At 31.5% G+C, this 23,537-nt stretch overlaps 2 protein-coding genes across 2 annotated transcripts in view; both read left to right on the forward strand.

Annotated features, from left to right (window-relative positions):
- Positions 8,833 to 11,185, forward strand: LOC109350541 (transcription factor MYB108-like). Its single transcript, XM_019591772.1, has 3 exons — positions 8,833 to 9,308; positions 9,415 to 9,541; positions 10,358 to 11,185. Exons 1-3 carry the CDS (start codon positions 8,833 to 8,835, stop codon positions 11,183 to 11,185), a joined length of 1,431 nt encoding a protein of 476 aa, XP_019447317.1.
- LOC109350542 overlaps positions 17,736 to 23,537 on the forward strand; it is an 8,601-nt gene continuing 2,799 nt past the window's right edge. Inside the window, exons 1-2 of the mRNA XM_019591773.1 lie at positions 17,736 to 18,564; positions 18,688 to 19,551. Of these exons, the coding sequence (XP_019447318.1) occupies positions 17,736 to 18,564; positions 18,688 to 19,551 (1,693 nt within the window). The remainder of the gene's footprint in view (positions 18,565 to 18,687; positions 19,552 to 23,537) is intronic.

The following is a 23,537-nucleotide window of genomic DNA, read 5'->3' on the forward strand; positions in this document are numbered from 1 at the left end:
AAGTTGTAATGTGTCGATAATGACATGAAATAGGAAACTATTATTCTACTCCATCAACTGCTTCACAAAACTTGATCCTTCATATTTCTTAATTGGGAGAGAAGCAAGTTACTCCAGGAGTAACCTTTGAAGAGTTATTCCAAATTTCCACTATTCATCATATCACAATCTAAAGGTTTGTCATATTCATTATTTAAAAAGTCACATGAAACTCACATGACATTCTTTTTTTCTCTTCTTCTTCTTCTTCTTTTTACACTCATTTACTAGCATTTTCTTATTCTCACCCATCCACACATTGTTTCAACACATCGCAATAGCCATGACTTCCATCTTCCAAAAAACCAATTTTTCGTCCAAGGATCTTAAAATTTTTTTAGATCAACAAAAATATTTCATACTCAAACTTAAAGGCATCATCAGTAAGAAATCAGGTGGCCAAATTTGTTGAATTTTCGCAGGTTACCTCAATTATAGTGGTTTTTAACAAGTGGGTATGTGCTAATTTTAATGGAGTTGGTTTAGGGTTTCAACCTCTTTGAGTACTTTTTCAATTGAACATGGTTGTGAATTCTACTCTTTTGCTTTTGTGGGGTGCTTGTAATTATGATTAAGTTTCTATCTTTATGAAAGATATTTGCAATAAGCTCCACTGTTGAATCAAATTCAATTTTGGTAACATTGTAGCTTTTCGTGTTTTTTTGTTTCTGGTTGATGTCAACATTGTTCTGGTTAGGTCATTGTTTTTTAGTTATTATCAGAATTTGGAAGAGGAAGAAAGAATGAACATGTGAGTTACATGTGACTTTTTAAACAAAAAATATAAACTTTTAGATTGTAATAGGATGAATGATGGATATTTGGAGTAACTCTTCAAAATTACTCTGGGAGTAACATATCCCTCCTCTTCTTAATTTAGATAAGGTTTATAATAAATATATAGGTGGCACCACCTTACCAGCCCCATAAGCTAACATATCTTTATGTATTTTAGCAAAATAAGTTTTTTTTTTATTTTCAATTTTAAACTAAAACTTTGACTTCCAATTTTATTCGTTTGTTTCTTCATCCTAGGTTTGCCCACAAAATAAAATAGAAATGTAGAAGATAAAAGAGAGTTCATATGATTAACAATCAGAACAGAAAATGGGTATACCTCTAACCTATTAACCAAAATTGAAAAGTAGTAAGGTCCTAACCTTAGACGCATAAAGGTACTTTGAAAAAGCTAGTATTGTAGATTGAAAAGAACATCTAGGGTTTAATTCATCATGTTGATAACTAAAATAACACAGCTATAAATAATGATACAAGTATTATGATACTTGATGGTGGTGGAAAAGAGATTGAAAAGAGAAAATTTAGCACTATGGTTAATCGTGAAATGATATCTTAATTGATCATTCCACATGGTCTTCAATTTAATATTATTAAAGGGATGATATTTAGAAAATACAAAAAAATAATTGAATAGTAATTATAGATTCATTACTACTAAAAGAGATGTGGTGAAGCTTTATAATATTGAGAAATTAAAGTTAAAATCACAATTACTTGAAATTCTTGATAGAGTATGCTTGAGTTTTGATTGTTGGACTGCATGCAACAATCATGGTTTCATTTCTTAGATCACTCATTATGTTGATAATGAATGAAAATTGAATAGTAATATTCTTGCATTTGCTTGCATGAAACCTCTATATATCGAGAAAGAATTAGTATTGAAAATAATATAATTTTTAAGAGATTGGTGAAGCAAAAAATATATTTTTCCACTTCCTGTACATAATGTTATATCAAATGACAACATGCAAAACTAGATGAAAGAACATTTAAGATTGTCAAAAAGTTTGTTACTTAATGGAGAATTTCTACATCATTTGAGATGGTATTATCCAAAGTGAAGGAAATCTGAATGGTAGCGACTCATGTGAATAATGACCATTTATCTCTGAGGTCATGGGTTCGATTCGCGGGAGGCTTCCTTTGTGGGGAATAAAATGCTACAGGGAGTATTTAAGCTGGTGGGTGGCACGCTCAGTGTAGTCATGGGTCGGGGAGGTCGCATGACATAACTGTGGTGTTATCGGTGATGCACTCAGTTTAGTCATGGGTCGGGGAGGTAGCATGACATTGCTGGGGTGTTACATATATCTCAAAAAGGAAAAAATCGCATAAGCTCTTTCTTCATCCCTAGAATAACTCGTAGTGCTTAACTCACTTTAAAAGTGTAATGCAAACTAAAAATGTGATTGAGAAATGTGACATAGTCATCTCCAAATGGATGATTGATGTTTTTGCACCATTAATGTAGTTAACTCAACATACTATCAACCTATGATTGATGTCATTTGTAACCTGAGTTCATGTTATAAAGCTTCAAACTTTTATAGTGTTTGTGGTTATTTGTTAAGCAAGTGAGCTAAATATGTAAAAAAACTTGTTAATGATTATGAATCTATTTGGAATAAAATTGGACACACTCTTGTGTGGCAGATGGTTGGATTGAACATAGTATACATACTCTTAATAACTTTCTCATCTATTGTCTTAAATGAAATATCTTCCTTCTCATGCTTCCAAAATTATATATTTATTCAAACTTTCGAAGGTGGTAGTGTTATATGTTAGTCCTGAGAACATTGTTCATGTTATTATAGACAATATTGTTAATTATGTTGCTGCTTGTAGGTTATTAGAAAAAAAGTTATCTTAGCTCTTTTGATTTCATGTGTGGCTCATTGTATTAATTTGGTGTTGTAAGACATTAAGTTACCATAAGTAACCGATAGTATATCACATGATACAAATATTATCAAATACTTATACAATCGTTGTCATTTATTGTATCTAATTACACAGTGCACTAATGGAAAAGAAATATTTCGTCAAGCTCCAACTCACTTCAGTACTAATTTCATTGCATTACAAAGTATGATGATCCAAAAAGATACACTTTGAGCTCTTGTAGCATTTAGAGAATGACAAGTTCATCTTACTCTAAAGATGTTGAGGCAAAAAAATGTGTGGAAGAAGTATCTATCAAACCATCACTTGATATTGATATGCTTTCTATTCTACTAACTAATTTCTAATTTTTTTTTATTGTTAACTTGTATGAAAATGATGCATGGAAAATAATATTCTTGTAAATAATATTTTTGTAGATCAATTAAAATTAGAAGAAGATGATGCACACCTTAATTTTATTGGGAATGTGAACCTAAATGAAGACAATGTTGGTAACCTCAAGTGACGAAGAAAGGAACCTCAATTGGAGACAACTTTGACTTTAGTTGTTAAAGTTATAAATTTATAATTTATTTTGTAGAATTAGTTGTGAATTTGTACGAGGTGTTTATGTTTTGAGTTTTTTGAGTGAAACAAATACTTATGGATTGATATGTGTTTCCTTTTTAGACTTTGAATTAGTTAAGGTTATTTGGTAAGATTCTTATTACACTACCAAGATGAATTAAAAATTTGACTATGTTTATATATATATAATTATGAGCATGTATGTACTAACCTGCATGCATTATATCAATAAGAGAGGTGCCATTCATGGTATGTAATTTAATATACAAAAAAGCAGCAGCCTATATGTTACCAAACAATACAAAAGGTTTGGTTTAACAATTAATCTCATAAAAAGTCAATGTAGCTTGCGTAACCTAAGAATGGAGATACACATGGCTCTCATATAAAAATATTTTTTTATATAAAATTCTTTCATTCTGTATATTTTATTCAATATTTTACTTTATATATAAACTCTTTCCTTCCGTGTATTTTATTCAATATTTTACCTTATATATCAATTTCTTTTTTGGGTGCATATTTCTTTCTAGAACCATATCAATTATTTAATTAAAGTATGATATGAAATTCTAAAAAATATAAAAATATCATAAGAAATATGTGACTAATTGAAATAGGATATACCTATTGTAATGGTGAGAATTACCTTGACTCCATTCCTTCCCTACATTCGGAACTTTATGAAGTCGTAATGATTGGAAGGCTTCAAGAAAGAGCTAACTCCATGGATGCATCATCTCCGTCATCGTGTGTGTGGTCGTGTATCTCCGCCGTGTTGGTTGTCTAGGGTCTATATCTCCGTCGTCGTTATGCACTCAATACAAAGTTCAAGACTCACAGTATAACAAAGTGCAAAGAGTTCAAGTTTGACAGAAACAGTATCACTGTGCCATATAATTTGGACTTAGCCTATTAAGATATTGAGATATTGAGATATCTTGGAGTACATTAAGTTTGAAATATCATATGATTATTTTGTAGACTTACCCATCCACTAATATAGTTTATTTAGGATAATCAGTAATTCCTTTAGATATAACTATATTCTAGCAAAATATATGTTATTTAATTACCATAATACTAGGAATATGGAAACATTTGTAAAGAAGATATTTGCTCCTGACATTGGCAAGGTTTTGATGAAGATACCAACATTTCCAGAAAGAAGAAAATGAAGAATACTTATGAAGACAAAGAAGAACAAAGCTTCAAGAAGACTAGATTAAGTCTCTATAGGTACTTCTATCCTAAAACTCTTACTTATGCAAAGTAGTCATGCTCAAACTATTTTTAAAGAATAATGAAAACACTTTGAAAATACTTTCAAACAATTTTTGAAAAGATGTGTAACAGGTTACTTCATTCAAGTAACAAGTTACATGTGAGAGAAAAAGAGTTATCCAACTTAAAACTGCTCAGAGTAATCCATTACTGCATTTGAGTAACAGATTACCAGTTTTACAAAAGTTGAGTAACCGATTACCCAAATGGTGTAATCGATTACTCAAATTCGAATTTAAAAGTTAAGTGGACAGTATGTTTAGGTAATCGATTATCCAATGTCAGTAATCGATTACTGAGGACTGTTGAAAGAGATTTCAGATTTCAAAATGAAATGGTTTCACTCCAAACAACTCCTACACTTTCAGAAAAGCACTGTGGGTGTTTGAAAAGCCTATATAAAGACTCCAACTCTTACAACATTACATACAACTTTCATACAACTCTCATAAATTCTCTCACTGTTTTTCTACACTTTTGCACTTAGTTCTTAGACTTTCAATAGAGAATTTATTATGAGTAATTGCTTCAAAAGTTTCCACAAATATACTGAGCATTATTACTAAGCATATAAATAGGGTTGATTGGATTGCAAGTGATATAATATTTCATACTTGGCAATTCAAAGCCATTGTTGTAATTCTTCATTCATTGCAAACAATCTTTCTTTCACAGGGTGTGAATAGAAAGGGGATAGAGTGACTTGGAAAAGTGTTTTTCAATGGTATAAATATTAGTGAGTGTGTAAGGTACAGAGAGATCTCGGGGTGAGATATTGTAATTACAACTCTTAATATTTAGTGGGGAAAATCTCTTGTGCTGCAAGAGTACTGGACGTAGCATTCAGTGGACAAGAAGGTGAACCAGTATAAAATACTTGTGTACTCTCCTTTCCCTTTCCTCTTTACTTTATACTTGTTTATTTTCTGCAATATTATCCGCTGCACATTAACTCTTATATTTTGCAGAAAAAGTTACTATAATTTTAAGTCAACTAATTCACCCCCTCTTAGTTGCAATCCTGTTCTTACAACCTTGTTTAGATATAATAATTATCTATGAGATAAATATGTATTTATTCCATACATGATGTGGTATAGGGACTATTTCTTATTAGTATTGATAATCAGGGCTACTCTATCCATCTTACCCATGCCCACATAATGTCTGTCTAAACTAAGGTGGACATGAGCATGCTCGCTTTTGAATAGGGCATGAAATATCATATCATGTTCACCCTAAATATGAGCAGGCCGGCTTACAGACTGCCCTATATAAAATAAAATAAAAACTAAAATGATTTAGTACGTCAAGATAATGAGGAAAATGATGATGATTTCTCAAGGGAATCTGAATTTGAAGATGATAAGGAGAAGTACATGAAAGAGCTAAATGAGTCAAAGTTTCACAATAGTTTGTGATTATACTATGTAAATTAAATTTATTGTATTCATCTCTTTCGTTTAGTATGTTTAGAGTGTATTTAGGGGAAAAAGTAGATGTCACTGAAACCAAATTTTTTTATATGTATTTAGTAACTCTTATTTTGGAAGAATTATTATTTTCTATTTCACTACTAAAACATTGCAATAGATTTTGTTATGCCATGTTGGACCATTCTCTTAGGGTTAAACTTAGAATGAGTCACCTTCTTAATTGAGCCTCTTGCCCAATATTTTTAATGATGCCTACGGGCTACGGGCTGCCCTACCTACTTATTTGAATGATAATTCTAAATGATGATTCTTATAGTATGGAGGAGTCAAGTGGATAATTATTTTTTATCTCATAGAATTGAACTCAAATTCTAATTTAAATATTAACAACAAACAAGAATCTGGGATTGGGGGTTCCAAATTCAGATTCTAAGATTCAAATATAAGTAATTCTATATGCAAACCATCACTTTCAATCATTCAGATAAAATATGATTCTAGTCCAAATATGATATTAGTGATTTGAGTAATAACATATCCTTATAACTACAATAAAGTAATATACATGTCACTTGTAAACCGATTATTAATAAATAATGTATTACTTTGTGACATATATATTACTTTTCTTATGATGTAAGAGGATTTATAAAATGATATATTATACAATATGGGCATAAAACAGTGTTAATGCATTCAGGGCGGGTGCAATTTAAAAAGAAAAAGAGAAAGCCCAGCAAGCTTGGAATAATTTATGGTTTGTTATTCTATGGTCCACGTCCATATGGATATTTAGAACCTAGTGATTTTTTATGAAAACGAATTTGGCTTGGAGATAATTATGAAAGATGGGCAACTATGAGGGATGGGACTATACTAGATACATGTCATCAAAAAAAAATTTGATTCATATTTTTTATTATTTTAAAATTAAATAAATTAAACACTTATATATTTAGTTCCTATAACATTTTAATATTGGACACTTCAATACAGTACGAGAAAATATTATTTAAGTTGTGAGGTCTTGGTCTTTACTTAAATCTAATGTACCAAGTCAATTGTTCTTGACTTCTTATTGTGATTGGTTGTCAAGCTGTTAGAGTCTATCTATATCTACATTTATATCAATACTATATAAATATAAAACATGGTATAAATTATTATGCTATAATTTTCATTTTCCCGTTTTGCCCTTAACATTATTTATTTTCATTGCAAAAAAAACATATAATACTAGGTATCACCACCAAACATTAATCATATATTTCACCTTAGATTGAACATTACAATAAAGATAAAAAAATATAAAATAAATAACACCAAACAAAAAATACATTCTAATTCTCCAAAATGAAATATATAAAAATTGAATACCTAGTACATACAATATGGACCAGCAGACATCAAGTGTCATTCGACACGCTAATTATATATAAAGGTAAAATATGATGTAACTATCACTACAATGTAATTTTCACTTTCTTGTTTTGCTCTCAACATTATTATTTAATTTATATAAAAAACCATATAATCCTAAGTAATCATCACCAATATATTAACCATCCTCTCTCTCTAAACTAAACAATTAAACATCTATACTATATACCTATAGCTATACTTACTATATATAAAGTTAAATCTTCTTATAACTACCTATATGTTGTAATTTCCTCTTACCTATTTTGTCATTCTATTTAATTAAAATCACAATATTTTCTAAGACAATAAAAAATATTAATGGAAGTTAGAAAAAATTTCATACACAATAAATATCAAACCACAATGCAATTTTAATTTTAATAATATCATGTACACTTAATACAAAAAATGTGATATAATTCTTTAAAATATATAAAAATTAAATATTTAATAATAAAAAATAGAAATACAAATAGATAGATACAAAATACATGTCGACAAAGTAGTATAAAATAATGTTAGAACTGTGCTTGTAATGGGGACAGAATACCCCTACTCCCCTTTAATAAATTGTAATATTTGTTGAGAAAAAAATACAATACACGGGCATGATTAATTAGAAAAAGAAGCCAAGATTAAGCAACGACTAAAGTTTGAGAAAGATAAAACCATGCAAGATTTTAGTCGGATACATTATATGGTTTTTATGTGACCTTAGACAATTTATTCACTATGATCAGCAGGCTCAATTGCATCATATATTCCGTACTGAATTTATTATATCTAGCTCATTTTGAAGGAAGAACATGCGAATGAAAGGGAACTAATTTGAAGAAAAAAATAATAATAAGTATCCTGAATGATATTGCATATAAGAATTTTGATTAAAAAGTAATATATATATATATATATATATCCAAAATTGTTTATAACTCTTTTTATTCTTTTATAAATAAATACCTATATACTATTGTCTTTGAATGGAAACTTAACTGAAATTTATATCAATTTAGTCGTTAATTAGCCCATTATGATTATTAAAAACACTTCAATATCCATAACAACAAGGAACTCAGAATTAAATAATATTATTAGTGAGATTAAATTCGGTTATTAATTAGCATCCAATTATTCCTCCCCACATTTTATATTTTGTCCAAAAGGAAGTTCAGGAGTTACAAGATTATTGATTCTTAGTCGTTGGATATAGTGCATAATCAATCACAAGCTGTTAATCCATGCGTGTCTAATTATAGGGCTTAGAACAAGCATCATTGTCTCTACAATTTTTACCTCACACACCCTTTGACCACACCATAAATCAAGTCTTTGTTTTAGAATTTAGTCTCTATCAAGAACCTTTATGAAATCAATGGGAGGTAGAATAATAAGTAGTGGTGGATATGGTGCAATTCCAATTCATGGGAGTGAAAATATGAAGGCTATAAACCCTTCTATGTTTAGGTCAGGTTCTTCTTTGACAGCCATAGATAGGTTCTTATGGAGTCAACAAAGCCACTTTCCTCAGAAGCAACAACAACAGCCTCATATTAATGTTGCAAAGAACACTCATGCAAGTGTTTTTGATGATGAGTTCTATAGGTTTTCTTGTTCTGATGGTGGTTCAACCTATAGGTTTGTGTGGCCTAGTTACACTCAAGAAGGAAGCTTATATGATGAATTCATAGAAAATGAAGAAGCTTTGAATTGGGCACAGCAGTTTCCTACATTGTGTCAGAATGAAGATGTTCAAGGTTTAGGGAAGAATGTGAAAATGGTGGGAAGAAGGCCTAAGAAAGGGTCACCTGTGTCTTTGATCAAAGGACAGTGGTCTCAAGAAGAAGATAGGTTGAGTACAGTGAAAATTCTTCTGTGTTATTTATATGATTGATTGTCTTATATTTTCACTAAATCTTTAAGGTGATGAAATTTGATTTATTACTTTTAATTAAAGGAAATTGTTGAAGTTGGTGAAGCAATATGGTGTGACAAAATGGTCTCAAATAGCTGAGAAGTTGGAGGGAAGGGCTGGTAAGCAATGTAGAGAAAGATGGAATAATCACCTAAGGCCAGATATTAAGGTTTGTTACTCTCTCAATCCTTGCATTTTATGATACTTTTGTTCATTTTCTATGTATATATAATTTTTTTATAAAAGACAAAAATAAGTCTTAGCATAAAAAAACCTTATGGCGCCCTATGCCCCTATGGTTAAAAAAATAAATTTTCAATCTGTATATCTTATCTTCACATTTTAGAAGAGATGTTATAACAAATCAGAATTTAACATAGATTTTCATGATCACCATGAAATATATATTTACTTAATGAAAAATCTAAATATAGACTCAGATTTTCAAGTATATATTTGTCATCTCCATGATAATCAATCTACATCTGTTCTTAATATATCTTCTTAATTTCTTATCTACAAAGTCAAAGATAATATACATGATGATATTGATATTTTAACAATTGGGGTTCGAGACTTGCGTACCAAAGGAAAAGTAACTTTTTTGTAATTAATCATTCATATGTTTCCTATTTAATTAGTAATCTAAATATTGCTTGCTTTACTCCTAAAATCATGCTTGCATTGCATATAGTAAGATTGTTATTTTAACTCAAATAACAGTTTAACGTTTGCTTATATATTTTTTTGGGTTTAAGTACTTTTTTTAGTTTTACATAAATCACTCTATTAAGATTTGCCTCCAATTGCACAACTATTTCTGTGCAGGTGCAAATAAGACTGTGATTTTTTATTTTGGTTTTCATAAGTTTAAAGAAAATTACCTTACTGATACCAACTTATTAGTTTGAAAAGAATGCCAATCATAATTATCTTGTTCCCTGGCTACTTAAACTTGTTCCCTGGCTACTTAAACTTGTTCCAGAAAGATAGTTGGAGTGAAGAAGAAGAGAGGATCTTAGTAGAAACCCATTCAAAGATTGGAAATAGATGGGCAGAGATAGCAAAGTGCATTCCTGGAAGAACTGAAAATGCCATAAAGAATCATTGGAATGCCACTAAAAGGAGACAAAATTCAAGGAGAAAGAACAAAAGGCCAGCAACCTCAAATGGAAAGCCTCAACCAACAATTCTTCAAGACTATATCAAACACAAAACTCTTACCACATCAACAACTACCATTCCTTCTAGCTTTACCACAGAAATCTCACAGAACATTGCAGCTGAAGCGTCATCAAGCCAATTAAGTCTCTTGTTATCTCAACCTTCTGAATCTATTACCACTGAAAATGGCACCTCATCACCACTTATAGATGAGTTAAATGATTATGAGTTCCTCTTCATGCAAGAACTTTTCAAGGAGCATAATTTTCAGACCCTTAATGTTGCTGAAAGTGTTAACCACTCCAAGAGTGTGAGTTATAGCCAAACTAATAATGGTAATCAGCTTCTTACTGATGTGAATGAGTGTGGGTTTGTCTATTCCAATATAAAGCCAAACAACATGTTCTTTGATGAGAGTCTCATTTCTAAAAAGACTCCTACTCCTACCAATTACCTTGATCTCTATCTCTCACACTTGTTGAATGGAGCTGCAAGTTCTTCTTCATCACTTTGCTGTGATTATGGGAATCAGAATCTGAACACTGATTTGAAGTTGGGGGATGATCAAGATTGTTCAGAAGAAAATAAGAAAGAGATGGATTTGGTAGAGATGGTTTGCTCCACAAGTTTTCCTACTAGCAGCTTCTGATCTGATGAATCTGAAATTAGGTTTTCATCTTTGGAATAAATATGTTGGTCCTATTAGAGAATGAACATTTTGGTTAATATCTTGCATGGAAAATAAAATGGATGTTCATGCTATGGTGTTATTTTGTAATGGTGTTACTTGATAGGGTTTGGTGTGGTAATTTAGGGTTTTCTGGTCTTATTTTGAACAAATGGTAATTGTTTTGTTTTGTTTGTGTTATTGTTTCTAATCTGCAATGTTATTTTCTGTGCAATTACTTTATTATGTCTTTGTCATGACTAGCTTAATTATATAATTTTTTTAATTTTTAAAATACATGTAAAAAAGTTGACAACAATTTCCTACGTTTATTTGATGCATCGAGGGAAAATGTTATTGATATTCCATTTAAAAATTAACTTTATGAAATATAATTAGCATGCATGGCGTACATAAGAGGAGGAAATTTGCAGCATTATTTTATTTTTGTGTGGTTATAGCTAAATTATATTAATTGCAAAACAATATCATTTTTTTTTGTAGTAGGTGCAATTTACATAATTTTTCTTCTTCACCAAAGTGATACAATATCTTTTTTGGACAAGTTTTTTTTAATAAAAAAAGACAATATCCTTTTAAGATAAAGACTAAGGAAAATAAAAGAAATAGAAATTGATTTCCTCACTTTTCTTTTAGGTAGATGTCCCTCTTTGTTCTATGCTTGAGCTAATCTACGGGTTGTGTTAAACATAGTTTGTTCTCATGATCTATCGAGTTCTCCATATTGTAGACTTGGATGTAAAAATGATTATGCAGGCAACATGTTGATACACAAGGCAGCTAGTCCTAGACTTTAATAGTTCAGTACCAGTTCTTAATTGATACATCCATCTATTATAATTTAAAATTAAGTCAGAAGTACTACCTCTTGTAGTATCACTCATCTCAGTCAAGACAATGCAGCTTGACATCAATGTAGGCTCACTTTTCCTCTTGATCAAATCCATCACAAGGCCATTCTCATTAATAGGATTGGTCTAGATTTAGTATATATGATTATACTTGTAATATTATTCAAAAGAGCATTTAGTTGGGTAGATTAGTTGGGGTATTAAGTTTTTGTGTAATTTCTATGATTATGGTTATAGCTTTTCTATTTTTAGAAAATTGGTTAATTCTGTTAGTTTTTTAGAGTCTGTTAATAGTTTTGATTTCCATTACTCTATGTTTGTTTTAGTATAAATAAGAGTTTTTCTTTTGAGTCAAAGTAATCAATGTAATATTCAATATTCACATCAATGAAAGCATAGATGTACCTTTCATCTTCTTGGTTGTTCTTTCCTTCGAATAGTTTGCAACTTTACTCAATCATCACCAATGGAGATTGTTGTTCTAAGATGGTATCAGAGCATCTTTTGATGCTCTGCTGCGCCTTCTCCTTGTTCAATTGAAATTTTCTTTTATTACTCTTTCCCTTTTTTCATCTTTTCTTGATAATGGCCACCCTCGTGAGCATCCTCAACCCATCAATGACCCATCCAGCCTTTATTACATGCATCCTAATGAAAATCCAGTAGCTGTGTTGGTCACACTTCCTTTAACATGAACCTATTATCACTCTTGGTCAAGGGAAGTGATGATGACATTGAAGTATAAAATTTAACTTCAGTTAATTGATGGCACTCTTTCAAGACCAAGCATTGATGATCCCTCTTTTGGATCTTGGGACATATGCAACACTCTTGCCCTCTCATGGATCAATCACTCATTAGATAGGTCAATCTTGCAGAGTGTTCTTTGGATGGATACTAAAATTGAAGTGTGGGAAGATTTGAAAGAAATATATTACCAAGGGGATGTGTTTAGGATACTGTAATCTTCAAGAAGAAATATATAGTGCAAGACAAGGAAACAAATGCATCCATGTATATCATACACACTTGAAAGGTTTATGGCAGGAACTAGAGAATTTTAGACCTATACCCTCATGCCCAATTCAGTGTGATTCTAACCTTACGAATTTAGTCAGAAACTATAGGGAGGATGATTATGTTATCAGATTCCTTAAGGGTCTCAATGAGTAGTATGTAGCAGTAAGATCCCAAATTATGCTCATGGATCCACTGCTATCTTTAAACATAGCCTTCTCCCTTTTAATTCAGAAAGAAAGACAATTAAACTTATCTGACCCATTGGAAGATCCAAAGATCCTAATTAGCAACTCTACTAAAGCTACTACAAAAGGAAGATTTAGAGGAAAGGGAATTACATCTATTGGAAACAATAGCATAGGTAAAGGTAATGGCTACAACAACTTCAGAGGAAGCAGATCTGGTTTTAAACTTTGCTCTTTTTATAATAAAAGTGGTCATACTGTGGATGTTTGTTATAACAAACATGGCCTTCCTCCTAATTAAAAGAGAAATAACAACATTAACTTTGCCAACATTGAAGATGAAGAGCAAAGTGTTACAAACAATTTAGAAGGATTCACAATTGAGAAACACAAAGCCATCCTTGCTATGCTAAAGGAACAAACAAATGTTCAAGTAACAAACTAGATTGCCAATGTTGAATCTTCAAATTCAGGTACCCATATGACCCTTATAACTATGATTTGTCCTACTGAAACAAAAGATTGGGTTCATGATATAAGAGCAACTGATTATGTTTGCTTCTACTTATCAGAATTCCATTCTTTCAGAAAGATTGATCCTATACAAATCAGATTGCCTAATGGCAATAAAGTAATGAGTAATGTTGTTGGAAGAGTCATTTTTTCTAAAGATCTCTACCTTAGTAATGTGTTGTATATCCCTAAATTCAATTTTAATCTCATATCTATATCTAAGATAACCTCTTCCCTTAACTGCAAGTTGACCTTCACCAACACCAAATGTGTGATGCAGGAGGAGTCCATATTGAAGATGATTGGTGCAGGTAAGGCTATAAAGAGTCTATACATCATTAGTTCTAGGGACTTGAATTAACATTACAATAGCAACATCAATAATGTTAGAAATAGTAGAAATGTTGATAATGATGTTTGGCATAAAAGAATGGGACATCACTCAAATATTAAACTTACCATATTGAATAAGAAGTTCCCTTTCATTCAGCCTCTAAACACCAATGAACCTTGTGATATTTGTCACTATGCTAAGGAGAGAAAACTTCCTTTTCAAAACAACAACATTAACTCTACTCATATTTTTTATCTTATTCATGTTGACATTTGGGGTCCTATATCAATTCCTTCAATTTTTGGGCATAAATACTTCCTAACCATAGTTGATAACAAATCAAGACATACATGAATTTATTTCATGAAGGCAAAATCTGAAGCCTCGTGATCTATCGAGTTCTACATATTGCAAACTCAGATGCAATGATGATTATGCAGGCAACATGTTGATGCACAAGGCAGCTAGTCCTAGACTTCAAGTGTTCAGTACCAGTTCTCAATTGATACATACATCTACTAGAATTCAGAATCAAGTTAGAAGTATTGTCTCTTGTAGTATCACTCGTCTCAGTCAAGACAATGCAGCTTGGCATGAACGCAGGCTCACTTTTCCTCTTGATCAAATCCATCACAGGTCCACTCTCATGAATAGGTTTGATCTAGATTTAGTATACATGACTTATGCTTGTAATATTATTCAAAAGAGTATTCATTTGGGTAGGTTAGTTGGGTATTAAGTCTTTGTGTAATTTCTATGATTATAGCTTTTCTATTTTTAGAAAGTTGGTTAACTTTGTTAGTTTTTTAGAGCCTGTTAGTAGTTTTGGTTTCCATTATTCTGTGTTTGTTTTAGTATAAATAGGAATTTTTTTTAGTCAAAGTAATCAATGTAATATTCAATATTTACATCAATGAAAGCATAGAGTTAGTTTTCATCTTCTTGGTTATTCTTTCCTTCAAATAGTTTGCAGCTTTACTCCATCATCATCAACGGAGGTTGCTGTTCTAAGAGGTTGTTCAACACTGATGTTGTAAAAATTATTCTGTTGTAGTGATAATACTCTTATAATGTGAAACAAAATTAATGTGCAGGACTTGCGTTCGAGGGAAATCTTCATTATTGTTCTTTACATTGGTTTAATAATTGTGTTGACATATGCCCATGTATATTGAGTGTAAAATAGATGAATTTGAAATTGGATTATAATGAATGAGTTAAAATAAATCATGAAATTATTTGTTATTCATTAAAAATATATTGAATATTCAATTCATTAGTGTCCCCATCAAATAAAAAGTAATCCAACTTCATTAATAATTTTTTTATAAATGGATATTCTGCTCACCGATTTAAAAGTATATAATATTTTAGAATTTATTTTTCTTTCTAGTATGTTAGGCCATGTCTAGTGTTTGATCTTTTTTTGTTGATAAAATGGAAAGATAAAAACTAAAACAAGAGGGAGATCCATCTATATATTTTTTTGGAACTCTCCATAGGAACGGATGTTTTGTGCTAAATTTTGAAATCATCTGACAAGATTGATCAGTTTTCCCTAGTAATAATGTTTCTCAGTTATCAATTGCAAACCACGACTCTATTGATAAAATAATTAACGGAGGTCACTATATTACAAAGAGAAACAAGTTTAATCCATTGCAAATCTTCAACTATAATATATTGTCCCCTATTCAATGTACCAAAAAAATATATTGTCCCCTAAAGAGTAAAGAGTTAGTAGCTTATTTGATAGAATTGTAAGAGATAAATTGTGAGCATTTTGGTTGAAATCTTGCAATTGTACATTGATATTTTTTTTTCATATTTGACATTGGTGATAAATGTTGGATACATTCAAACTTTTTTGTATTTTCATACTATATAAAATTGTTAAAAATGAAAAAAAAAACTTTAAATTCTTTTTTTGTATGAATTAATTTCATATTTTAGCTTATAGAATTTTTTTTTGGTACATAGCTTATAGAACTTTAACTTAATAAATAGTAAATGACACAATATTATTAATATTATACCAATTATGATATTGGTTACTGTTTAGAGCACTGATATAGTAATAAAATAGTTTAACTAAAGATTCATTAATTAAAGTGTATATCGGTTAAGCTATTTATTATAATAAAAATAAATATTTTTTGGTATAACCAATAAATTCTTACCATTATGGGTAAGAAAACTAATCCATTTCATGTGTGTGGCTGTTCCTCCTATTAAGTGTCGCTCACATAAATCAAATATATGACATTTAACTTAGTACAATACATGTGGATCTAGTGAGACATTATACCAATGTCTCATTGTTATAATAAATTTATAAATATTATTATTTGTAACATATATGGATTTCATTGGCATCCAAGAAACAAAGCTTGAGCAGTGTGATGAGAAGTTGTGTGTCGATGTTTGGGGGAATTCGGATTGTGCTTGGGATTTCAGTCCATCGGTTGGAAGGTAGGGTGGTATCTTGAGCATATGGGACCTCAACAAATTTCAGAAATCCAACTCTTACGCATGCATTGGGTTTCTGGCCATTACTGGAACTTGGATGGATGGTCAGGTAATTTGTTGTATGGTTAATATTTATTCTCCTTGTTTATTATCTCAGAAAAAGCTTCTTTGGGAAGAACTCTTGCAATTGAAGATGAATCTGGGTGACATAGCTTGGTGTTGTTTTGGTGATTTTAACTCTGTTAGAAGTATGTCTGAAAGGAGAGGAGGTGTAGGGGGGGGGGGTTGTAAAAGAGATATCCAATGTTTCAATGACTGGATTAGAGAGATGAAATTGGTGGATTTACCGTTAATTAGGAGAAATTTTACTCGGTACCATTCTGGAAGTAGTGCTATGAGTCGACTTGATAGGTTTCTCTTATCAGCAGGGTGATTTTTGAATTGGCCAGACACAGCACAATGGGCATTGAATAGAGATTTCTCCATCATTGTCCGATTATCTTAAGACAGAGGAAGTTAGAAAAAGGCATGATTCCTTCCGGTTCAACAGATGTTGGATTCATCATAAGGGTTTTGCACCGCTGGTTTCAAAAGCGTGGAATGAGGCTGGGGCTTTCGGGAGGAGGGCTTACATTGTGAAGGAAAAATTGAAGTATTTAAAAGAAGCTTTAAAGGTTTGGAATAAGGAGACTTTTGGTTATTTGGATACTAATTTGGCTAAATTGTCTATGGATATTCAAGAATTAGATATCTTGGGTGAGAGTTTGGTGTTGGATTCAGATCAGCTATCTCTTTGCAAGAAGCTTTCAGTTGAGTGGTGGAAAACAACAAAATTGAGGGATAACTTATTGAGGCAAAAGTCGAGGAGTAGGTGGTTGAAGGAGGGGGATGCAAACACTAGCTATTTTCATGCTTGCGTTAATAATCGAAGGCGGAGAAACTAGATCAGAGGTGTTTGGATTAACGATGTGTGGCTTGAGGTAGACTCGGTTTTGAGGAATGGGATAACAAATTACTTTAAAAACTTGTTCTCTGCAGGGCCTACGATTAAACCGACTTTGGATGGGATAGATTTTTCCAAGTTGAGTGCTAATCAACTTCACGATCTGGATGCGGTTTTTTTGGAATAGGAGATTAAAATGGCGGTTTGGAGCTGTGCAGGTGACAAGAGTCCTGGTCCAGATGGCTTTAACTTCAGATTCTTCCAAGATTTTTGGGAGGTGGTTAAAGATGATATTATTCTTTTTATCCAAGAATTCCATGCAAATGGAAAGATCCCAAAAGGTTTGAATTCTTCGTTTATTGCTTTGATTCCAAAAACGAAGAATCCGAACAAAATCCAGGACTACATGTCGATTTCTCTAGTTAGATCTTTGTATAAAATCCTTTCGAAGATTTTGGCTGGTAGGCTAAAAGGTGTTATGAGTTCTCTAATCTCTCCTTCTCAATCAGCTTTTGTTCACGATAGATATATTTTGGATGCGGTTGTGGTGATTAATGAGGTAATCCATTCTGCAAATAATAATGGGGATGGTTGTATCTTGTTTAAAGTTGACTTTGAGAAGGCATATGACTCGGTGGATTGGACTTTCCTAGACAACATGCTTAGTCGGTTTGGGTTCTCAAATAAATGGAGGAATTGGGTCAATGCTTGTCTTTCCTCAACATCTATGTCTGTTTTGATTAATGGAAGTCCAACGACGCAATTTTCTATTTCAAGAGGTATTAGACAGGGGGATCCTATGGCGCCTTTCATGTTTCTTATGGTAGTGGAAGGATTTGCTGGATTGGTTAGAAGAGCTAGATCCATTGGTGTTTTTGACGGATTCAAAATTGGTCGAGGTGATGTAGAAGTGTGTGATCTTCAGTTTGTGGATGATACTATTATTGTTTGCAAATTATCAGATAACAACCTTTGGTGCTTGAAAACAATCTTAAGATGTTTTGAGTTAGTTTCGGGTTTGGAGGGCAATTCAAACAAAAGCTCTTTATTTGGTTTAAAGTTATTATAGTCAACTATTTCAACAACGGCTAATTTTTTGTATTGTAAGGTTGGTTCTATCCCTTTTCTTTACTTGGGTATTCCTGTAGGGGCAAATCCAAGGAAAATGTCTACTTGGCAGGGTATGAATGAGGTGATTTCAAAGAGGCTTGCTGAAAGGAAATGCAAACACATTACTTTTGGAGGGAGATTAATTCTGCTGAATTCAGTGTTATCCAATATCCCTACGTATATGCTTTCTCTCTATAAAGCCCCAAAGAAAGTCTTAGCTAAATTTTTTAGCTTGCAACGGAAATTTCTTTGGGGGAATAAGAGAGGTGGTAAAGGTGTTGCTTGGGTGGCTTGGACGGATGTTTGCAAACCAAAGGAGCTTGGTGGTCTCGATGTTAGAGATATCTCCCATTTTAATGATGCGCTTTTGGGGAAATGGAGATGGCGTAGACTTCAGAAAAGTGAGGCTTTTTCGGTCAAAGTAATTAATTCAAAATATAGTACTGACTTTAGTGTTTATAGCAATAATTCTGCCTCGAGATGGTGGAAGGATTTGGGGAAAGTGGGATCATCTACTGGAGAAGGAGACGGGTGGTTTGTTGATAATATCTGGAAGGAAATTGAGAATGATCTTCAAACTCTCTTCTGGCATGATGTTTGGGTTGGCACTCAGAGTCTTAAGGTAGTTTATCCCAGATTGTTCAATCTTGCTCAAAACCAGAATGCTTGGGTGGGAGACAACGACCATTGGGATGAGGAAGTCTGGGTTTGGGATTGTATTTGGAGGAGAAGCTTATTTGGTAGAGAGGAGACTCTTGCTACGGATTTGTATGTTTTGATTCATAACCATTCTTGTAAAAGGAATTCTTTGCATACTTGGAAATGGGGGTTAGATGGCTCTGGTGATTATGTGGTTAAATCTGGCTACTTGACTCAACTGAATCAACAATCATCTCCTTTAGGTAATGTTTTAAAAAAGTGTTGGATTAACTGTGTTCCTTCAAATATTTGTTGCTGTGTTTGGAAGTTGCTGAGAAGAAGGCTTCCAACGAAGGATGAGCTATTTAAACGAAATATTATTCTTAGGATTAGCGATATGACTTGTATGTTATGCAATAATTATGTTGAGTCTATTGATCACCTCTTTATATCTTGTGACTTTGTTGCAAGTGTTTGGAAAAGGTTCTAGTCTTGGCTACAGATTCCTTGTACACTACCATCTACAATTCTTGATCTTTTCAATCTTCATGACTCGCTTGGAAGAGGAATTAATGCTAATCTGTGGCGTTTGCTTTGGTTTGCGGTGGTTTGGTCTATTTGGATTATGCGAAATGAAGCAATTTTTTCCGAGAAGACTCCAAGTTTTGTGCATTTATTTGAATTAATTCAAACTAGATCTTGGATTTGGTTTATCAATGTTACAAAAAACACGTCTTCTTTATCTTTTTCAAATTGGTGTATAGACCCAAAAGTCTGTATCATTCAAAGTTCTAAGAAGATCATTAATTGATCTTTTTCTTGTATTGGATGGGCACCCCTTGTGCTCATTTTAATACATTTTTCCTTATCGAAAAAAAACTCAATTATTGAAATAGTTCAATGTTGATCATGTTACAAATAATTATTAGGTCCAAGGTTTGAATCTTTAATGTGTCATTTTTAAAAATATGAAAATTTCCTGTGCAGATCATTTGTGACCAGTATGTATATATATATATATATATATATATAAATAATAGACCTTGTAAATGGTATATATAAAATGAATGACACTTGAACTTGAAAGTAAGTTTTACACATATTAATTGCCCAAAAAACCTAAAATATAAAAGTTTTGAATAATTTCGACATTGCAGTTTTATTGTGTAGGTTCTACAGTTTTAAAAATATGTTGAAAATTCCTTCTAAAATGATGGAAGAACTAACCAACTGAAATTTCAAATAAGAGATGAACCATTCTATCATTTCTACCTTTCAATTTTTTTTTTTTCCTTTTTTAATGCCTAACTTTTGCAATGTTCATCCAAAACATAAGTTCAGAAAAAAGAAAAATAAAAGTGATATAAAAATGTTTGTAATTTTCTTTGTTCTCCCTAGGACTAGGTCTCGTACCACCTAATAAAAAACTTATTTGGATGGTCCTTGAAAACGACCATTCTAAGAGAAAACCGGTTGTATGATGGATTCAGAAAGCTTTTTTTTGGAAAGAAAATTGTAAATGCAGAAAATCTGACTTGGTAGATGATTCATTGGATATAATCAATGATGATATTTCCAAAGTCTTTAGATTATTTATTGGTTCTTGCAAACTTTGAAGTCTAGCCAAGAAAGTTGAATATAGTATTTTAATTTAAGGTATCTTGGAAATATGACAAATCTTAATTAGTCACTTTCTCTTTATGAATAAACACATTCATTCCATTTACTGTTTAAGTGGATGCATTTTTACACTCATGTGATATTTTACTTATCAATTTGAGAAAGTTTTTCCATGTGAAAATCCTCTATGTTATCTTCTACATTTTCTCTATCTTATTTGTATGTTTACTGCTTTCGCAAGTGTCTATTTTACATCACACAAACAGGGAATTGGTTTTAGTTTGTATCAGAGATCCCATGTCTATTCGGAGGAGCATTACTTGTGTAATTCGAGATGAAAGAAATAATAATGAGATACTAGAGAGATGTTATACCTCATCCTTGAGGGATGAGAGATAAATCCTAGTGAGAAATTAGAGAGAAATCTTAGTGATATACTAGACTTATTGTATTTCTTCTCAGCGAAAAATTATCCAACTATTACAAATATATGAAATAATGATCGCTCTTATAGTATTGAAGCAATTGGTAGTCAATAAGTTCCATTGGGATCCTTTTGTTGAATATCTTTGTAACAAAATAGTTAGACAACATGTTATATTAATGTTAACTCAATAGTGTTCTAGCCAACTATATTTGCAAGGGGAGCTACAATAATTTGACGATAATTGGTAAAAATTGTGTGTTAACCAAGTTGTATGAATATAAAAATTTATCCTAATATTATTAGTAGATGAAATATTGAACACTTTAATAATGTTGAAATAACTAGTAGTTGGTAGATCTTATTGGGATTCTTGTATAGAGATGAGAGAAAGAGTCTTTCTGACAATATAGTAAGGTAGTGCGTTCACTTGATTTTAAGTCAAACTAACAATAATACAAGCCAATATTCATGAGTAAGAGCTATCAGATTATATTTGCAAAATGAGCTAGATCAATTTGAAGATCTCATATCTTGATCACAATAATTTTAATCAAAAAGCTAACAAATATTTTCTTGAAAGCAATATTACTGATACCCTCAATTAAGTGAAAAAAATGGGGATATTGCTAATACCTCCTTAATTAATTAAACTATTGAATCTTATTAGACAATCCATTGAACACAATAAATGACATTTTCAAAGTTTCATAATCAAACCTAGAAAGTTGAAGAAAATATTTTTTAGAAATATAACAAATGCTAATTATCCATCGTACCTTTTATGTATAAGCACTACTCTCTTTCACTGTATAAAGAGGACATGTGGGGAAGAGAAACATGACAAGTAATTGAGAAAAGTAACACAAAGAGTACGCGATGAGCAATATATTACACATTATTCATAACCTTAATTTACCATGATTGATGATTCTTGGTGTCTAATTGACTTTGTTTCACATGTTTTAGTGTTTTAGACTTTATTGGACTAATATTCCTAAAATGAATTAATTTGGGATTATTTGGCCTAATTAAATATATTATCATTTTCATATCATATTTGCACCAATGACATTCTTGGCATTATAGAAGTGGAGGATATGTGTTATAGTGAAGATTTTATTTTTAATTGTGAATCTGTTTTTAGTTTTGGGCCCATTGGTTATGGCACATTTTCGGTTTTAATCATTTTACGAGTAGGGAACCCGAATTTCAATTCATTCCATCATTTTGAAAAATACTTCACATTTTCGTTTTCCTCTTTTATGCTTTGCTAGGGTGGATTAACTGTGTTCCTTCAAATATTTGTTGCTTTGTTTGGAAGTTGCTGAGAAGAAGGCTTCCAACGAAGGATGAGCTATTTAAACGAAATATTATTCTTAGGATTAGCGATATGACTTGTATGTTATGCAATAATTATGTTGAGTCTATTGATCACCTCTTTATATCTTGTGACTTTGTTGCAAGTGTTTGGAAAAGGTTCTAGTCTTGGCTACAGATTCCTTGTACACTACCATCTACAATTCTTGATCTTTTCAATCTTCATGACTCGCTTGGAAGAGGAATTAATGCTAATCTGTGGCGTTTGCTTTGGTTTGCGGTGGTTTGGTCTATTTGGATTATGCGAAATGAAGCAATTTTTTCCGAGAAGACTCCAAGTTTTGTGCATTTATTTGAATTAATTCAAACTAGATCTTGGATTTGGTTTATCAATGTTACAAAAAACACGTCTTCTTTATCTTTTTCAAATTGGTGTATAGACCCAAAAGTCTGTATCATTCAAAGTTCTAAGAAGATCATTAATTGATCTTTTTCTTGTATTGGATGGGCACCCCTTGTGCTCATTTTAATACATTTTTCCTTATCGAAAAAAAACTCAATTATTGAAATAGTTCAATGTTGATCATGTTACAAATAATTATTAGGTCCAAGGTTTGAATCTTTAATGTGTCATTTTTAAAAATATGAAAATTTCCTGTGCAGATCATTTGTGACCAGTATGATACGGTTAAATATTATTTTCTGGTTTTGACTAATTTGATTCAGACTGTATTAGTATAAGAATCACTCACGGATTTTCCAATTAAACATGTTTTATAATTATGCATAATAAGAATAAGCTTTTTATGCAAATAGTAAGAGCTCTCCTACCTAGTAAAGTAGTAATTAAAAAAAGGAAAGGCTTACCAAAAAATAATATATATA

The sequence above is a fragment of the Lupinus angustifolius genome, chromosome LG06 (genome assembly GCF_001865875.1).
Source record: "Lupinus angustifolius cultivar Tanjil chromosome LG06, LupAngTanjil_v1.0, whole genome shotgun sequence".
NCBI lineage: Eukaryota > Viridiplantae > Streptophyta > Magnoliopsida > Fabales > Fabaceae > Lupinus > Lupinus angustifolius.